Raw genomic sequence first — 19,114 nt, forward strand, 5'->3', positions numbered from 1 at the left:
AAAAGAAACAAGCAGAAGGGCTATTGATACACCTTTAAAAAATGTAACACAAAAATAATTAACCATTGATTTCTTGGCATGTAAAAGTTCTATACAAATTTTAAAAATTTTATTTGCAGGTACTAACCTCTTGAAAAGCTCACTCTGTATTTACACTGCTAATTCTTTTAACAGGTTTAACTCAAAGCATATTTAAAACAATCATGATTGCATAACTTTTCTACTTTAAATTATTAACCCAATTAGTGCTTTATTCACATTTTAAAAACTTGTACAATTTATTACAAATATAAAACAGTGCAGTTTTCCATACATTATCCCAACTCTGAGACAAACACTTAAAAGACATGGAAAAAGATTTTGATTTCTATAAACATAACATTTGCATTACTCATACCCCTTTCTTCACTGTCCTCCCCATCCCCGATTTAAAAAGATCAAACATACAACATACTGTAGGTTTATTTTTATTCAAAAAGTTACTGTCTCAAGACATAAATACAAATCAGAAAACAGTACAATTAGGACAATAGAATGTGGAGGACAACAGGTTAAGGTAAATATATAAAACATTTTTAGCTGGTTGAAAACAAAGCTGTAAGAACTGCTTTCACAAAGAAACACTCCTTCAAGAGTAAGAAAATCAACTTAAGTTTAAAATCATATATACAGTCCTCTCAGCAGTTCTATTAAATGCAGTGGTGTGAAAAACAATATAGGCAGTACTTTTAGACATGAGTATTTATTTATGTAAAATGAGTTAGGCAGATCTAGTTTTGAGTTTGTTGTTACCCCATGACTTAGTAAAATAATTATATTTTATCATGATCCTTTAGATAATCTATGGTTTTTGGCTACCACAGCCGAATGTTTAATTTCTGAGTCTAAAAACAGGAAGCCTTTTTGTCACCCATTTGGGGAGATTCTTGTATTGCAAGCATATTAAGGCATGGAATGATTAAAATAATATACCTCAAGAACTGAGAGACAACTGACAAAAAATATACATATGTAATATAAGTTAATATTTCCTTTAAAATGATGTCTAGCTGCCTAAGCCTTGCAAAATGAGTCGATGTCAAAATGGCATAGATCCACTTTCTGTTTTAGACCAAATTTATTTGTGAATGGACACAAAATGAAGTTTAAAGCTTAGCTTTCAAAGAATATTATGGGTTGTTTATGAATTTCTATTATCCAATCTAATTTACATACAGAGGAAATGTACTGTAACCTGTTAGAAGTATCTTTAACCTGAAGACTGCTTGCAAAGACAGATAGATAAAACAATATAAAATACAAATTTAAAAATCATTTTTAAAGCATGAATTCTCATGCTCTTCTATTTTTAAACATTGTTAAACTTTCAATATATTTCTGAAACCTCATAATTTTAAGTTGGAATTTAAAAGTAAGAAAAAACTAAACAAACTGCGCAATTATAAAATCAGCACCAATTTATATATATATATAATTTTATTTAAAATTTAGATCCCTATTCCCACACTCTAATAAGCTGTATAATTTTTGTTTAGAATTTTTCTGCAAACATACTACAATAAGCTTCTTTTATTTGGAGACAAAATACAGTGGCACTACTGGAAGGAATTTCACAACATTACATTTTTCTTAAAGGACAAGCAAACTTTCAGGGTTGGAAATGGGCAAGCATGACTGAGATCTGTTACTTTCTGGTACTTCATAGTTTCTGAACCTTTCTGACACGTCTAGCATGAAGCTTTTGGAATAAAAGTGTTTTAGTTAAAAAAGCTGTTATAATTCTGCTTTACATATTTTTTTCATGATTAATTAATACAAACCTTCTGTTGCTGAAGTTTGCATTTAATTGAAAATACTGACACTCTTCTGGTTCTATCACTGTAAGAAAATCAATCCATCTATCAATTCACTTCATGGATGTACACAGCAATCCAGCAGAGCTCATGATTATTTAGTATAGCCAGCAAATGTGTAAAGAGAGGGGCCCAAATCTGTACCAAACACCTCTCAGACTGTTAGATTAAAACTAAGAGGGAATACTTCTTATGATCTGGAAATAAACTGATAGCACATAAATAAAATATTGATTTTTCCAACAAAAAGTGTAGCTTATCCTCAAATTGTTTACTTGTCCTTTACATTTCTTTTTTTTTTTAGGCAAACAAAACTGCCCCTTCAATGCACTTGATCTTGAAAGCATTTCATTCTCCTTAGAGAAAAATCTGTTCAGAATTTCACTGTATCTACCACAATTTTGTATTGAAAAACTTCCTCTTCCACTTAGAAAATGACTTCACCACTGATTTATTTGCTGCTCTGGTATTAAAACATTGACACCCCAAGAACCTAAAAAAAAAGTTAGAAATGGTGTCAATTTGTAGTCTACTACACATTTAACAAAAACAAAGCAATTAATATATGATTTAAGATTAAGACACTTCAAAATATGTTAAGGCATTGTAAGTTTATTTTTCCTCCAAACCAAATTCACCACACTTCTGATTCACGTAATAATATGAAAAGGGCTCCTCATTCATTAGAAAATGTTTTTCCACACTTGAAATTAACTAGATCCAAAAGGAATGTGTTAAAGACTGTGCTTTAATTATTTTAGACAATAATTGCAAAATCATTTAAAATTAGTTGCCTAACCTAGAATTCTTTGACAATGATGATTCTATAGGCCTTAACCTGTAATCAAGCGGGCAGTTTCTAGCAACTAAGCCTGAGATAAAATACTCTATACGTAGACTGGCTGCTGCCATGCCTGTGCTCATAAAAACAACAGGTCATCTTGCAGCAGCAAGCCAGGACACAAACTTAATATTTTGTATAGAATACATAATTTCTATCAGAAAGAGAATAGAAAACAAATCAAACAGTAAGCAGAAAAAAAATAAAGTACTGTCCTTCAGGAGACTATGTGATTAAGTGAAGAAAAAGCTTTCCTGAAATGAAGAATCAGTTTCCATTCCCATGTGGGGACAAGCCATATGATTTTCTATGCCAATGAAAGCATGTATCATCACTGACAGGCCAAAAAGGAAGATTCCAGATCTTGTGACTGTCCTACCTTTTATAGTACTCCCTAAATCAGAAAGAGCCATAGAGACATGAGAGACTTAATTCTCCTGAATCTTAACACTACTGTTCACATTTGTTTGTTTCCAAACCAATTTTTACTGCTCTTGGCATTAAATTCACTTCAGATGCATCATACAAATGTAGTGCACTGCCTGCCTCTGACAGTTAGTGCACTACAAAGTTGTGCCCAGCACAGCTGCCTCTGGCACCAGTAACGGACACACCAAAATAAAGGGTGGGCTAAAATTCTGACCATAAACTATGTGCATCTGAATAAATTCAATGCATTTTGTCTAGGTGTATTAGAAACAAGTGCCACAACTCCAAGAATGATGGACCTCGAACAAATTATATGAATAAAATAAAGTAACTTTACTCAGAGGAGGTTTTTTTTGCATTTATGGTTTTTTTGTGTGTTTTTGGTTGGTTGGTTTATAAACATTTTAAATACCCAGTGATCCTTAGCTCTGCTTTAAGACAATTTAATGCTGTCTCTTAAATTATTAATAGAACTTTCCCACTTAGACAGTTAAATTCATTTAGGTGGAGTTTACGCTAAGGAGCAGCTCTCTGTGATGCAGCTGTTTTCTGTATTCCTGCAGAAATCACCCTTGCTGTGTCCTTACTGGGAGAAAGGTTTGCTAGATAACGCCCCCTTCACCATACCAACTTATTTAAAGTGTGCCACTGCTCCCTCCTTGCAGAGAAACAGACTATAGCTTCTTCTCCTGGCACATGGAGGCAGGATACTGATAGTCTCTCAGAATTGGCTCCAAAATCTTGCAGAGCACCGCGACTGTAACCAGCTGCCATCATGTGGTGATACTCCCAAACTGCAGCTAAGGAGTGCCTAGCAAATCCTGGGCTCACGTGGCAAGGATGGTAAAAAGAATGAGAAATAAAGTAATAGGAAAGAAAACTAGCTAACAGTAAACAGAGTGAAACGATTCATAACTAACTTTTTGAAACTGAAAAGCTGAAAGGTTTCTGAAAATCTGTGAGATGCACCTGTACAGAACCAAATTTTCAGTGCTGTCAGAATAAAAATGACTGGTATTTCACAGATCAATTAACTAAAATCAAGAAGAGGAAGGGAAAAACTATTTTAAAACAAAGTCAGAAAACTGGTGATATACTTTCTAGGTGTTACTTCAAGAACAGAACACACAACAGCCAGATGCACAACCTAATCTGATTCATTAGTACTAGAAACAAAGGCCTACTGGCACAAAATATATGGATTTGCATTTAAAACAGTATTAAGACTTTTTCTCTCTCGTAACAAGAACAGATTCACGCTGCAACAATACTGTAAAAATATGTAATAGTCTTCCAAATTCCACCAAGCTGTCCAAGATTCCCAGGAAGCCTTGTTGTACTGTCCTCTGCTGGGTTGCTGCAACTTGTTATTTCCAGTGTTATTTTGTACCAGCTACACAAGGTCAAAAATGGCTGCATACATTACAAGTGGTTCAAGACAGAAGGAATCCCTCATGCAGTTTTTTAAAAGAGAATAGAGACTGCAGATTTATGAAGTCGGAAAAAAGGGCAACTGCAAGCAGAAACTACAGACTTCGGATGTTTTGGACCTAAAACTATATATGGAAAGAAAAAATACCTCTCATCTCTATAAACATATCTGTATTGTCTCTATGATCTATATTCTCTATTATCTTACTTATGAATAAAAGTTAATATGGCAATTTATTAAAAAAAACATATCATCCAACACTGACAATTGGCAATGTCACTAGAATCAACTGAGTTCATCACAACAGGAAACTTGATTTAAAATAGCGTATGCACAGATTTTTATTTTATTTTTATGTTCTTTGCTACCAACCTCTGCGATGCTCTTTTCCATACTAGAAGTGTACCTTCTCAGATTTAAAGGCTTTTGATTTTTACATAGCTACATGTAAAGTATTAAGAACAAAAACCCTGTAAATTTGCAAAGAATATTAACTATCTTAGAATTTATAAAGCTGAATTACAGCGTAAAGCATTTCATTGACTCAGTCTGCCAAAATGAGCTACTCAAGACAGCCTAAAGATTGCATTCTTTCCATTTAAAATTTGAAGTAAGAGAGTATTGTAATCTTAAGACTGATTTTACACTATTTTCCTCTTACGTACGTTAACCTACCGATTCATCCATGATTGAAGCGGGGTCAAAGAAATCTGGTTTTAGTTCTGTTCTTTCTCTCCTGTTCTTTGATGGTGGCTACAAAAAGCAATCAAATAAACACATTAATAGTAATTTCAGAACATAGAGTTTTTAAACTGTAATAAGTGAAGCTGAAGTCTCAAGGGATAAGAATTTATGGGACACAGATTTTCATACATCCTCATTGAAGAAGCGTGTTTGCCTTTAGTATGTCAGTTTGGAAAAAAAAAAGGTATATGTATATAGGTAGTGGCACAGCCATTTAAGAATGTAGAGATCAACATGAATCGTTTTCTGTTTCACCGAAAGGACAAATTGATTCAAATATCTTACTTGAAAGCAGCAATACAAACCCAAAATTGACTACAAGGACAAGGAAGTTTCTTACTAGGTCTATGTCCATGGTGTCAAAATCCATGCCTTCATTGAGATCTTCAATTCGCCCTTCTGATGACATCATCACGTCTTCAACGATTGGCTCTTCATCATCTTCCATTAGACTTGTGCCACGCCGACTGAATTTGAAAAAAAGCAGCGTATTATTTAGCACTAGATCAAGTTGCATTTTATCTGAATATTTAACAAGTTTATGTTCACTAATGAACTGTCAACAAATGATACTTCCATTACACAGAAATTAAATAATTCAATAAATGTGTTAACTACTATTAAAAGAAGTATTCGATGAGCTAGAAGACTCTAAGAGAGTAGGTGAGAATGACTTAATCAACTTAAGGAACTTTGTGGGACTTCTAATTGGTATTCTGAGGTGCTGTAGGAACTGATACGCAGATCAAAACTACACCCAATTCAAAGATTTCCACGAATATATTAATGCCCTACATAGAAAGGTCATAGATTTGCCACCTAAATAAAATATGTTTTTTATTTTTTCTTCCCTGCCTTATGACAAGGCAAATAGGAACGTCTGTTTGGGTTGGGAAGTTCTACATAAGATTTTGATGACAATCAACATACACAACTAGACATCTAGTACTACAGGATTCCTCTCAATTTTCATGTTAATTTTGGGTCAGACAAAACCCTTATTGATCACAAAAATGCTGAAGACAGCAGTTTCTTTAAAAGAAATATATATTTTTTTAAATAAAAAAGATCCTGAACTCTAAACTCAGAAGTAAAAGGAGAATGAAACAGTAGAAATAAACTTCTGAGCTTAAACTTCGCTTCACACATTGAAAACCTACTTTTAAAAGTAATTTTTATTGTTCTTTTCTAAAAAGGATTCTGCAGTTGAGAATACATAATGAAGGTGCTTTGCATGTTGCACTGATTATATGTATCTGCCACAGACAGCAGTCAGTTCAACAACACACCCAGTTCCCTTTATTACAAAGTTCACTACTGTTAATTTTTCTTAAGTTAAAAAATAAGACAGAAATCAGATCAGATGAATATATTATGCTAAATGCATCACCATGCACTTTGACAAAAAAATACTACTGAAGAATTAGAACATGTATCCCTCTTAAAAAATACAGGAATAATATTGCATTTAATATACGCTTCCCAACCCCCCGTAGTAACATTTCACTCTCACTCACATAGCATGTTGCAAGTTGGTTCTCAGCTTGACGTAGTTCATCGCTGCCCTCTCCTGTTGTTGTCGTGCGGCTTCTTCCTGTTGCCTTTGAGCCAACATCCACGTTACTTGCGTGCTTAAAAAGACCATTATTCTATTTTAAACATGAACTGTTTTTGTGTATGAACTAGCACAATGCAGACCTACTCATTTACGTACTTGTAATCGAGTGGAGCTTGGTGGTGTTCAGGCTGCATAGGATAGACACCCATATAACTCTCTTCAGGTCGCAATCTCTTGGGCTCCCTCATTATTGTGGAAGTAAGTTGAGGTGTCTGCATCATGACTGGTGTGTGCATTGTCTGCTCCCTGTTCATCCACATACTGTCACTACTGCTGCTTTCTTCAGCTAGAAGAAAACACCGGGTATTAAGAAACTTTTTCAAGCTAGTCTAAAATTGAATGTTTAAACAGTTTAAACAAATGTACTTCCTGAGAATCAGTTTCTTTACTTTTCACCACAAATTCTTACATGTGACCCCAAAAAGCCTTAATTCATAACTACTGGCTATACTATTTAAAATGCTTTTATTTTCTGTAAGTTAGCACAGTGTAGTGCCCATTACTTCCTTTTGTGCCTCAGTGTTACGTTATTCAGACTCCTCGGATGAACAGTTTTTCCACTAAACGCAGGCATGCACACAAAGTTATCCTATCCAAAGATATACATTAAAGCATGCAAATTCTCTCAAGCTAAGAAACAGGGATCAACAAATGTAGCTTCTGAGTATCTACTCTAGTAAGTTTTAAAATGAGAGAAGTTCTACCTTCAGGTACTTTCCGTTTCCCTGTTGCTGGCTTTGTTTTCTTATTTCTTACTGTAGATCCTCGACTGCTGATTCCACTAATTACTGACATTGTATCATCATCCCCACCAGCTAATAAAGAGTTTCGGTAGGACATGAGAGGAAGCCACACATCTTCTCTTCGTAGAGACATCTGAAAGGTCATAAACTTCTCCAAGTAAACATACCTTTAAATGGAAGAAAAAAATTAGAAAGATGCAAGACATCTGTAACATGATGTTAACATGTCAAGATAAGTAACTACTCAATTTAACACCCAAGGCTCCCCACCTAGTTAACAAAACCAACCAATAATAAATTCAGAATATGATTTCTGTTCATCCACCACAGAATGAGAAAACAAGGGTGAATACAGTTTACCCTTTATGACTACGCTTGCCTGCATCACTGTAAAGTTGTATTTTAGTGCCAGAGATTCCTTTCTAGGTGAATGCAATACACATACATACATATTCAAATAGATATCTTATTGTTATCATTACAAATATTAATGATATTAAGAAAATACTTACACTGTTCTTTTGTCTTGTCTGAGAAGTTTGGAGGAAAACTCACTCAGAATATCAAGAAATGCCAAATTCAATGGTGGGTGGCTCTCACCTTGTGGATTAGGCTCCTTAAAGGCAAATTCTATGCCATCCCTAAGAAAAAGTTAAAAATTTATTTACATAAGGCATAAACTAAAGAAAAAGTTATCAGCACTGGGAGCTATCAAAACTAAACACCTTCCACTATTTCAAGGGAGCAACCATTCAGTGTTTCCATGTTCTAGCAAAAAAGTGAACACAATTCGTAATTTGAACACGGACACACTTTTTGTCCTAATGTTTCTAACTCACGTTTCAAGTTTTCTGCAGGTGGCAAAGATCATCACCACTGATAATTAAATGGATCTGTTCTTACTGTTACGTACATTAAAATGCTTTTTTTGTGACAGCATCAACACTGCTTATCATTTACAGGCTTATACAATGATGCTAAAGAAAAACATGATTTAACATTTGGGTTTAATTCAGGAACAAAGACACAGTCACCTCCTAACTTATAAAAGGGTTATAACTAAAATGAATTTCTTTAGTGCTGATGCAGTTTATATTAAACTAGTTTTGAAAGACTGAAAAGACACTTTAATGATGTTAGTCGAGAAGTGCTACAAAAACGGCAGTAATACAAAGCACACAATTACTTGTGTAACATAGCAATAGCTTCTCTTGTTTTCAACTGATCCAGTCCAAACGTTAAAGCAAAACGTCGAGCAAGTTCCTTTATGCCACTGAATGTCGGCGATGATCTGTCAAAATTATAACCATTTTCTTGAATCATTTCATTGAAAAGCTGTATGAAATGAAAAAGGAGATTTTCATTTATTAAAAGATCACGACAAATTTTGGACCAAACAGCACAGAGTTCTGTTTCAGTAAAATGTGTCTTACAGCTTTATTTCTTAAATCAACAATCTGTAAAGATACAAGTTTATGATCAGTAAGTCAAAGCTACTCTTGAAGAGTTTGTAAGTTTGAGTTAAGCTTGGACAGTATGAGCACTTCAAGGAATGCATCAAACAAACTATGTTGGACTACAGATTTCAGCACTTCCTTAAGTGGGACATCCCAGAGTTGAGAATACTGAAAATTAGTAAGATTCCCTGATGTGTACACTAACAGAGAAAAAATAAATGCAGTAAACTACTACTCCTATATAACTCATTTTTGTGTATTTTCCAAATACAAATACAGCAAAGAAATTCTAAAATGGAAACATGTCTTCAGGGAAGTTGCCAAAGCCACCAGAAGCTCTGCCACTGAGGATCAAACTCAACTCTTCATCAACAGCCAGCAAACTTGAATGCTCTGAACTTTATAATCTTTTTTTTTTAGATCAGTTATTTCAACACCCTACTGAATTTCTCTGTAATTCTCTTCAACAGATGATTTTTCTATTATCTTCTAATTTTGTGCAATACACGCATCCTTTCCCCACCTATGTAACAGAGAATAAACCAAAACCAGGTTTAGTCAGGCTATGCACATTAACTTGCATTTATAGACACACTCTGGCCCACAGCTGCATGCTTCCTTTTAAGCTGGTGCAGCTTACTCCAACTTAGTTATTCCCTTCATCTCTCGTCACTTCTAGTATTCCTTCTCTGCTTGGTTTCTGTTTTGAGTTTTCATAGAAACATGCTAGTTCACATGTTTAAATTTAAGGAGATTGTGTTTTCATGTGTCCCCCTCTCCCCCCATTGGTTGTGGTTTGTTTGTTTTTGGATATTTAACAATATTCGGGTCCCCTTGTGTTACTATTCTTGTAGTTGTATTAGGCTTATGTAACTGCCTTCCTATTATGTGCGCAATTTCACATATTACACCCATTTTCTGTCTGCCCTTTAAAATATATGGGGCAGGCTGTTCATGAGACAGAAAAGATTAACAAGGACAGAATTTTCCTGACATCACAAATACTTGCAAACTCTGGTGAAAAGTAAGCAAAATCGGTAAAAGGAGACCCTAGCCTTCAGCTGCATATTTTGTGCTGCAGTTCCATCAGCTAGTTAATGTTAGGCACCTACCAAACATTCAGAAATACTGAAAAAACAAACTCACAACTGGTCTTAATAGTTGTTTGTTTGTTTTCAAATCTACCTTCCATAAGAGCTTCTTCATTAATACCTCACACTAGCTATTAAACAACAGCACATGATATACTGCATGGAATTTCACGCTTAGAAGATTGTAAATCATTCTTACCTGTTGCAAGCTAAGAATAAGTGTTTTAGCACACTGGATTTTGTCTATCTGTCTTGTTTTACTCATTGTTTCTTTAATAATATCACCATAGTCATTGTAGTACTAGGAAAAATCCAAACAAAATAGGTTAACTTTCCATTTTAGTTGAAAACATAACTACCGAATTCTTCAGAAAATGACATATGTTACGCTATTTAAAAGAAAAATTCAGACACTCTGAAAAGAAAAAAAAACTGACATGTTTATGCTTACACCATCAAAATTGTATCCTAAAATACCTCACAAAAAATCAAACAGTATTTACATTTATTTTCATTCTTGTTTAATTTCATCAATATTACTTTAGAGGCAGAATGAGCTATTTATCTTGAAGGCCATGACACACTTATTAATAGCACATATTCACCCCTTCCGGGTACAAGATTAGAATCTAATCTTTTTTGGAACTACTATAACTCTGATGGGGAGTTTTCTATTTTCTCTGTTTAAACTAGGCTCTTATGGACAACTTCATAATCATAATTTTTCCAATAGAGACAGCTGCCAGTTCAGTTTCTAAAGTATTTGAAGTTTAATACAGTCCCAAGTAGTTATTTTGCGATTCAGAATATAAATAAAGGGCAATCATACATAAGCTGGCTGCCTGAATTTTTATTTTTGTTTTTAAAATGTAATCATCAAGAAGCAAGTTTTTAACATGTTCACAAAATGAACTCCTATTACTGTGCAGCTGTGAATCCCAGGTGGCAAGAAGGGATTTCATATTTAACAAAAATAGCAGCAGATACAAGGAACATGTAAGGAAACTTGCAAAACAATCTTCTTCTCTTCTACAAAATTTAAGCTGAAATTATTTGATAAGGCTAGATATCCAGTCAACCTGTGTGAGAAGATTCTTAAAAAGACTGATAAACTTAAAGCTGAGGTAAAAATACACCATCAACCAGATATCCTTAAGAAAATAAATTTATTAGAAACAAAGTAAAAACAATTATCAGGTTTTCTTCCTGCTCCCCCACTATATAGGAACTATGAAACCATCTCAGCTATTTTCCCCCCTCTTATGGAGCGAGAACTTCAACAGGCCTGCTACTGATACAGGGTTTTGTAGGCTTCGTATTTCAAATCAGTTATCTCACAAGGAACAAATTAAATAACAATAAAAAATCCACAGCTACTGTATTCTAATGCTTCTACTAAGTATAACCACTAGCCTTCCGATTTACCTTCATATATTGCTTGAAAATGTCTGCAGCAGTATTCATTTCCACCACAGTATATACAATGAGTTTACAGAAAGCTGCAAGCAGATTTCTTCTTTTGTGCAATGCTTCAATTTTGCTAGCTTCATCATCCTGCTGTCCATCTGCAAAGAGTTTGGAAGATGAAAACTGTCGGGTTTAAACACTTCAAGTTTAAGTATTGTATACAATGATGCGGACTAGTGGTCAGGGTTTAGGAAAATCAAATCTCAATTCTGACAGCAATGCACTTCATTGCCCACTGACAAGTCTCTTCCTGAGATATATAATATTTGTGCCTATGAAAACAAACCATCATGATTACCCTACATGTCCCCAAAACATAAAGGGCTTTAAACGGCTGCTGACATTAAAAAAAAAAAAAAAAAAACACAAACCTACCTCTTTGCTCATGCACATTTCTCATTGCTAGAAGGGGAAAAAAATAAAGGCACAAAATACCACAGGCAAACAAATGTATTAGTTAGAAGGCAAACAACATAAAAGAAACATAAGTTTTGCACCAACCTGCACTATTATTATCATCATCCTGATCAATGAAGACATGATCTAAAATAAAACTGAGTAGTTCAGATTGTAATGAAGAATCAGGAGTGTAAACAAGTGGTTCCAACATATCACGTCCTCCTGTCATAATCTGATGGCTGAAGATCATCAACACGTCACACAGAATTGTGAAAGCCTATTAAAAAGAAGCCTTAATAAATATTTGCTTGGAAACTGGATTTTAATTTATTTAAATACAGAATAACATATTTTCACTGAGCTAAGTATTTAAAGCCCAATGGTATATGATGGTGCCTCAAGTCCTAATCAACTCAACAGGCCAACTGGAACTTAAAATGTGAATAGCTTGCTACATGAAGTTGCTGTATGACTCTCTCTAAATAAAAATGCTGCACAAACGTATCCAACTAAATATCAAAATATTTTAAGAATGAAATATGAAGAGCCTGAAACTCTCAAATTCTGCTTGAAGGATGCCACATGAGGATACTAGAGAACTCTGCAGTCACCAACCATAAAACATTCCACTTTTCTAATTGTTTTGATCACATCTGGAAAACACATAGCATGGCTGAGGACATTCAATCCCTTCAGATCCTAAGGTCTGTCTTGCTCCCAAAAAACCAACCGCCTCTTCATTTTGCTGGCAAACTTGTCCACCTGACATCAGATTTCAACGTCTGTACTACAACCCCACGAAGTCTGAATACATCAGTACCTAGACTGACATTCTTTAAACTAACTGGACAATACGTTGCTTAATGCTGCACCTCATCGTTTTCACCATAATCTCTTAAATACTACCATTTTAGCGTAAAGATCAGTTCTCAAACTCCTCAAAGGAAATGCTATCATTTTCGTGGTCATGGAAATATATACGCTCCTCTTGAAGTTCCCTTCCAGAAGATTAGAAAGGGAAAACACCTACATGCCCTACGTGACTGAGGCAATTTGTTTCTAGGGCATGCGCCCTAAAATAAGAGTAGATTTTTAAAGAAACCTACTCAGAGCTTCAGTGATTTTTGTCATACTTTCACACCCTACACCTTATGACTTTGATACTAGTTAACTCTCAGACTTAAAACATGCCTAAGCAGTTCCAGGAAGAACTTATAACAAGATTCTTGTTATAGCAAGAGTTGCAAAAACTGCAATTGTACGACTAAGTGGACTAGATATTCAAATACAAGCACAAGGATATATTTTTTTTTTTAAAATCACCTTTTATAGCAAAACGCTCCTGGGCTTCCTATTTGTTTAAATTAAAAGTACATCTATAGAAGATAGTTTTTTTTTTTTTTTTACTCTTGTTTTAGCTTTCTAAAGGTTGTTATGGCATTTACTTCGAATTAATCCTGCTATCAGTTACCTGTGCTCTTCAGTGGATCCTGAAATCCATACAAATGTCCTGGCTGAAGGACTATTTGAACACAGACTGGAAGAGACCCAGCCCCTACAGCTGACCCAGTTACCCTCAGAACTCAAGGCAAGCATTTCCCAAGATATCTCAGTTCAAAACTGAAGAAAAAAAATCCCCAAACCTTCATGCCTGTATGCTTCAAAAAGCCAGGACTTGCGTCTCCTACCTGAGATACCAGGCACTCCTGACGTGGACTAAATACCTACATATTTTACGTCTCAATTATCTAAGGACTTGGTTTCAGCTAAAACTCTCGGCCACAGGGAACAACTACATGAGGGACTGACTACAAAATTGGTAAGACAAATCATCAGAATGCAGCTCCCTGGAACTCAAGCAAAATCTGAAGCTTTTCTCAGTGCCCTAACTCCTTAGATCTGAAGCTCCTATCATCACAGCCTGAGCAGTACATCACTGCTGAGGCTTTTAAGCACTTGCTGGAATGGTCTCCAAGCACCTCGAACCAATGCTGTTAACAATTCACCAGTGTGTATGTGTACTGAAGGGCGACCAAGAAAAATGAATGCCTCTTCTCAACAATGAAATCCCTCAGGTTACAGTGCATATATGTGTTTTCATTAACACACAAACTACTCATCCTTTTTCTCTTGATTCATAGATGCACAAAATCCTAGGGTTCTGAAGTGAGGAATATACTCTGTATGCAGCAACATACTGAAGAGAAAGAGCGAAATTGACCGTGTATGTTCCCATGTGTTTACAAGAAGGGGAGAGGAAGGTTGTTTTCTTCATGGGTCTTGAGTGCTTCCTTACATATATATAATAGTGGAAACATGGCAATGTAAAAGCACTCTAAGAAATAAATAACTTGCATCTTCTATATAGCTGTTCCCATCCCTTCCAACTCTGTCTACAAATCCACAAGCACCTCCGCTGGAGGTGTGTGACATGACAACCAAGAGATTGAGATTGAACTATCCCACCTAAAACACAAGCTGTAATGCTTCTACAGTGCACCTGCCCATTGTTTATATAAAATAACAAGAACAATTAAAAAAAACACCCTTCAAATAAAGTTTATGCTGCCTAAAGTTACTAGAAAGAATCAAGTTTAAATTGGTTTTGAAATCCCACCTAAATTACTTAAAAGAGGGCAAATATACAAAAGTGCAGTGTACACAGAAGACTCAAAGGGCATTAAGCCTAAGCATCCAAGACACTTATCCCACATCCTCACATAAACTTGAATAGTTCCTTTTGCTAGTATTTGACACTTCTTTAGAAGTATAATATTAGAAGACTATCAGGATAAACAACAATCACTAACCTGTTCCTTAACTGCAGTGTTTACATTGGTCAGGTAGTGTTGACAGATTTGACAGAACACTCTCATCTGCTTCTTCAGACGTAGAAGATCCTCCTTTAAAGAGAAAGATTTCATGTAACTGTTCAGCTTTTTCAATTTCATATTCATATATAGTGCATGCATTTTCAGAGCTATCCACCACGGACCTCATACGTAGATGCGAATCAAAGTCCACTGCATAAGTTAAATTCACTATTACAAACAAAATTAGCAAGGAGCAATTTCCTCAATTTTGTCATCCTGTGTACTACAATAGAAATGGAAGTTGGGATGAAATTGGCAAAACTATTTAAAAAATAAATACTAACAACAAAAAACAGTTCACAAAGCATTTTCTTTTTAAAATATCTGTATTTTCAGCCCTAAGTACAGATTTTAGGTAGCTGTGCAGCTAAACCAGACACAGCTACATAGTATACTTTTATTTCACTGCTTGGGGATAAAGCTAAGTGTCAGATAGGAGTTGGGGTTTTCTTTCCCTCTTCTCTAAAAAATAAGTGATTTTAAAAGTAGCTTCAAAAATTTGCGATGACTTCCAGAAAAGTAGATTACTGAGCAAATAAATTACCAAACTGATACAAATACCATCTGCATAGCATATTTGGTGTCCTAACTTCTAGTTACTCAATTAAACATGCAAAGATTCTAGCTCGTGTAGAACTGGGGAAGTCCAATTACAAGTTATCGTCAGGCCAGACAAAGAAGAAATACCCCTGAGAAATTTAAAAGCTATCCAAGCAATCTAAAACAAAACAAGTCTCTCCCTTCAAGGAAACAGGTAGCACATTGGTACAATGTGTCATTGAATCTCAACAGGAGTCACAAAAGCAACCTCCACTTATTGACTATGACCGTAAAGAGTTTAAATATAGTTAAGTTTTTAGAACGCTTTCACTACATACAAGGTTCTCTCTCAACATTTACCATTCAGATTGCTATACCAATCTTAAGAGAATTACACACAAGAATATATTCTTCCTTTTATAGAGAATTATTCTTTTAAATTTAAAAAAAATATATAATTAATTTGATATTTATTATTTTCAACAGCCTGCATCATGAAGCTACTTCTCATACTTAGTCAACCTGTTCACAGACAGCACAGGGCGAGAATTTAAATTTTGTTATGGAACAAAAATCTTTAGGCACAGTACATTCCTGTCACTTCTGGTTCTGCGTGTCAAATTCTTTGCTGTTATGTTCCATTGACATTGAACCTAAGTCAATGGAACTTCTGTACATACCTGGTATATATTTGGCAGCAGTCAAACAGTTAAATATAATAAAACAGGTTTAACTTCTCAACCACAACTGTAAAAGCTTTAATTTACCAAATCTTATTATATTGGAGCAGAAATAGTCTTAATAAAGGACTATTTTTTTTCCAAGTAAGTTCTTTTCATTCCTGCTGAAAAGTATTACAAATTACATTTTACTGCACAATAGCTAAGTTAATCTTCATTTCTAACCTAACTTTTCAATATTTAGTTCAGCTTCTGCAGTGAGGTTTGTGATAAAGTCTTAATCATTGCTACCAAAAACTCAGACTGCTGCTTCCCCTTAAAAGAATAAGCTAATAAATTTTCCAAATCCTTCACTCACATAAATAGTTCTCAACAATCTATGTATGAATTTGTATCTGATATTCTGTTTTTAGTAATTGTTAAAAGCAAGATGATGAACTAGTTGGCCAGCACGTGTTGAAGAATTCTGCATTTAGCAGAACTTCAGACTCTAATGACTGAGTCAGAAAGGCCGCAATTACTCAATGGATTAATGAAGTCATAACGATTAAAAATATAAAGAGAAGACACTATGGTCTCACATAGGTGTTCTCTGTTATTAAAAAAAATAGCTCAAGTTACATATCATGCTTCTCTACTCCTATGATATATTGGATACCCACACTACCATACCCAGAAACAAAAGAAAAAAGGCAAAAATGTATATATCCTCACATTAAAACAAACTCATTGTAATAATTAATTGCTAATATATTAATTTAAAAAAATAATACAATTCGTTGATTGCAAATTGAGTCCTTTTCCCTCCAGTAAACTATGACAGACGCCTACAACATGTTAATTCCATGGACACAAGAAACTGCAATCCCTTCTCTGAGATTTTTAAAGAAGTAAAACTAGAAAAATGACATTTGCCAGAGGTTTGTCTTCCATGATTACAATAGATATATTCAGTTACTTAAGATTCTTTCAACTTAGTGTTTGTGTGTCAATAATAAACATAACAATTTAGAGAAATATGATTTAAAAGCCAAGTATTTCATTGTTAAAATGATGAATTCTGAAGAATTTCTTAGGAATGCAGCTTTCAACAGGTGTATGTATAAAAAAATTCTGAGTTTTAATTGATTCCATCACATTTCCTGTTTGATGACACTGCAGGTACGTACAAACATTTGTTTACTAACACAACTGGAACAAGGCATACCTTTGTGGAACTGCTTTCAGTAATTTTTGCTAGCTGCCAAAGGATTACATAATGAGTGCACTGCAGTGCATGAATAACAATCTGAAATCAAAAAGAAAAAAAAAATTAATTTAAAAAGAGGCCAATAGAAGTCTTATTTTACTCTCAATTTACTGTTGTACCTAAAGAACACATTTTAGCTACAAACCTGTTCTGGCATGTCTCCATTTTCAATGCCAGTTTTCAATAACTTGTAGTTGCAGCCAAACAAGTCCCATCTTGATAGGTCGTGAGCACTAGAAGCATTAGAAATGAAACAGAGATGTAAAAGAAACACCACTAAAAGCTTCACTTAAAAAAAAAATACATTCGTATATGTATATACACATATACAACCTCCCCCAAACCAAAACAGAAGATTTCAGTTTTGCGTCTCTCTCTCCTTATATATTCAAGAGATGTGCCATGTTCTGCACAACACTCCACCATTCACACTAAAACAAACAAAAAGTTCCATAAAATTTTATAGGTCTAGAATTTTAAAAACAAAACACAAACTACTACAAAAACAAATCATACAACACAAACCCTGACAGTTATGTGCAGAAGCCTACTTACTTGTGGAAAGCAGTGATTCTCTTCAATGTTGACAAGACCTGATAAGCATCATCTTCATCAGGTTCCTCCCCCTATTTAAAAACCACATTGTAATAGGTCACAAAGAAGAGGGGCGAAAAAAGGCAAAAATAACTTTATCTAAATTATTTATCAATGACATACTCGTTTTTAGAAGATTTGAAAGGGTTGGGGGAGAAAGTAATGCATTGCATGCCCCAAACTGCTGAAAAGGCAATCAGCTTTCATGTTTAGAAGTAACACAGCAGCACAAGGAAAAATATGGTGAGGAGTGCAGGGGGAAGGAAGAACGTATTCAGGCAGCCTAGATTTCTGTGTATTATGTAGGTATTTCAATTTTCTCTGAAGAATCCAGCAGAGGCCACTGTCAGACAATAGATACTGGACTAGACGGGCCACGGGTCAGTACCTCAATCTTTAATCGCAGAACTAAGCCTCTAAGAGGGGTAAAGGAAGTTCTGATGGTCCCACAAGGCCTGACAAATTTGTACTTGGAAAGAGAAAAGCAGTACAAAGAAAAGGTGCAAAACGGTATCTATTTAGGTACACAGGATAAGCCATCTGAGGTCACAGAAAACCCCCCTCAGTACACCAGCTATAACGCAAGTATTGGTGTATCAGTCACACTGCAACTGCTGCGTATTTTCCTGTTCTGTGGTGGCACATGACCAAAGCACTATGGATTTCAACAATTCTACCAGAGTTATTTGTCATTTTCCTTCTAGTCAGCTGTTTGACATTTCATTTCCTTGCTTTACCCCTCATTCTTTTTTCTTCTTCTTCCTCACGAACAGGGAACTAAATGATTACTAGGCACGTTTCCTACTTGGCCCACATACATCTAGTGATTTCAGGCCAATGAGCAAGAGGAAGAGGAGCAAAGCATGACCAAATAAGTCTGCTGCCGAGAGGTGTGAACAAAGAAGTTATCAACAAGATGCTTCCCGTGCTCCTTTTCACAGATAAGGAGGAAGAGAAACAAGTTTTGTCTAAATGTCCCGTATGAATGTCTCAATATCAGAGGAACTTAATGACGTTAAATAACATACTAGGAAGTTCTCTCTCTTAAGCAGCAAAGAATAGGAATAAAATTATTTTTAACCTACTAAATAGATTCAAGGATGG

The 19,114-nt window shown here is 34.9% G+C and overlaps 1 protein-coding gene across 5 annotated transcripts in view; it reads right to left on the bottom strand.

Annotated features, from left to right (window-relative positions):
• Positions 1-454: 454 nt before the first annotated feature.
• Positions 455-19,114, bottom strand: part of STAG2 (stromal antigen 2) — a 74,669-nt gene continuing 56,009 nt past the window's right edge. For 2 of the 5 annotated variants that reach the window (XM_040572158.1, XM_040572159.1), the window contains exons 20-34: positions 17,972-18,042; positions 17,562-17,649; positions 17,375-17,455; positions 14,885-14,977; positions 12,177-12,351; positions 11,634-11,773; positions 10,408-10,509; positions 8,847-8,995; positions 8,173-8,301; positions 7,622-7,827; positions 7,014-7,203; positions 6,817-6,930; positions 5,640-5,766; positions 5,231-5,308; positions 455-2,346 (exon numbers count right to left, since the gene is read on the bottom strand). In XM_040572158.1, the coding sequence (XP_040428092.1) occupies positions 2,323-2,346; positions 5,231-5,308; positions 5,640-5,766; positions 6,817-6,930; positions 7,014-7,203; positions 7,622-7,827; positions 8,173-8,301; positions 8,847-8,995; positions 10,408-10,509; positions 11,634-11,773; positions 12,177-12,351; positions 14,885-14,977; positions 17,375-17,455; positions 17,562-17,649; positions 17,972-18,042 (1,767 nt within the window). In that variant the 3' untranslated portion in view covers positions 455-2,322. Of the gene's footprint in view, positions 4,680-5,230; positions 5,309-5,639; positions 5,767-6,816; positions 6,931-7,013; positions 7,204-7,621; positions 7,828-8,172; positions 8,302-8,846; positions 8,996-10,407; positions 10,510-11,633; positions 11,774-12,176; positions 12,352-14,884; positions 14,978-17,374; positions 17,456-17,561; positions 17,650-17,971; positions 18,043-19,114 lie in introns of all 5 variants that reach the window. The other 3 variants (XM_040572161.1, XM_040572160.1, XM_040572162.1) reach the window with 3 other exon arrangements.

The sequence above is a fragment of the Cygnus olor genome, chromosome 13 (genome assembly GCF_009769625.2).
Source record: "Cygnus olor isolate bCygOlo1 chromosome 13, bCygOlo1.pri.v2, whole genome shotgun sequence".
NCBI lineage: Eukaryota > Metazoa > Chordata > Aves > Anseriformes > Anatidae > Cygnus > Cygnus olor.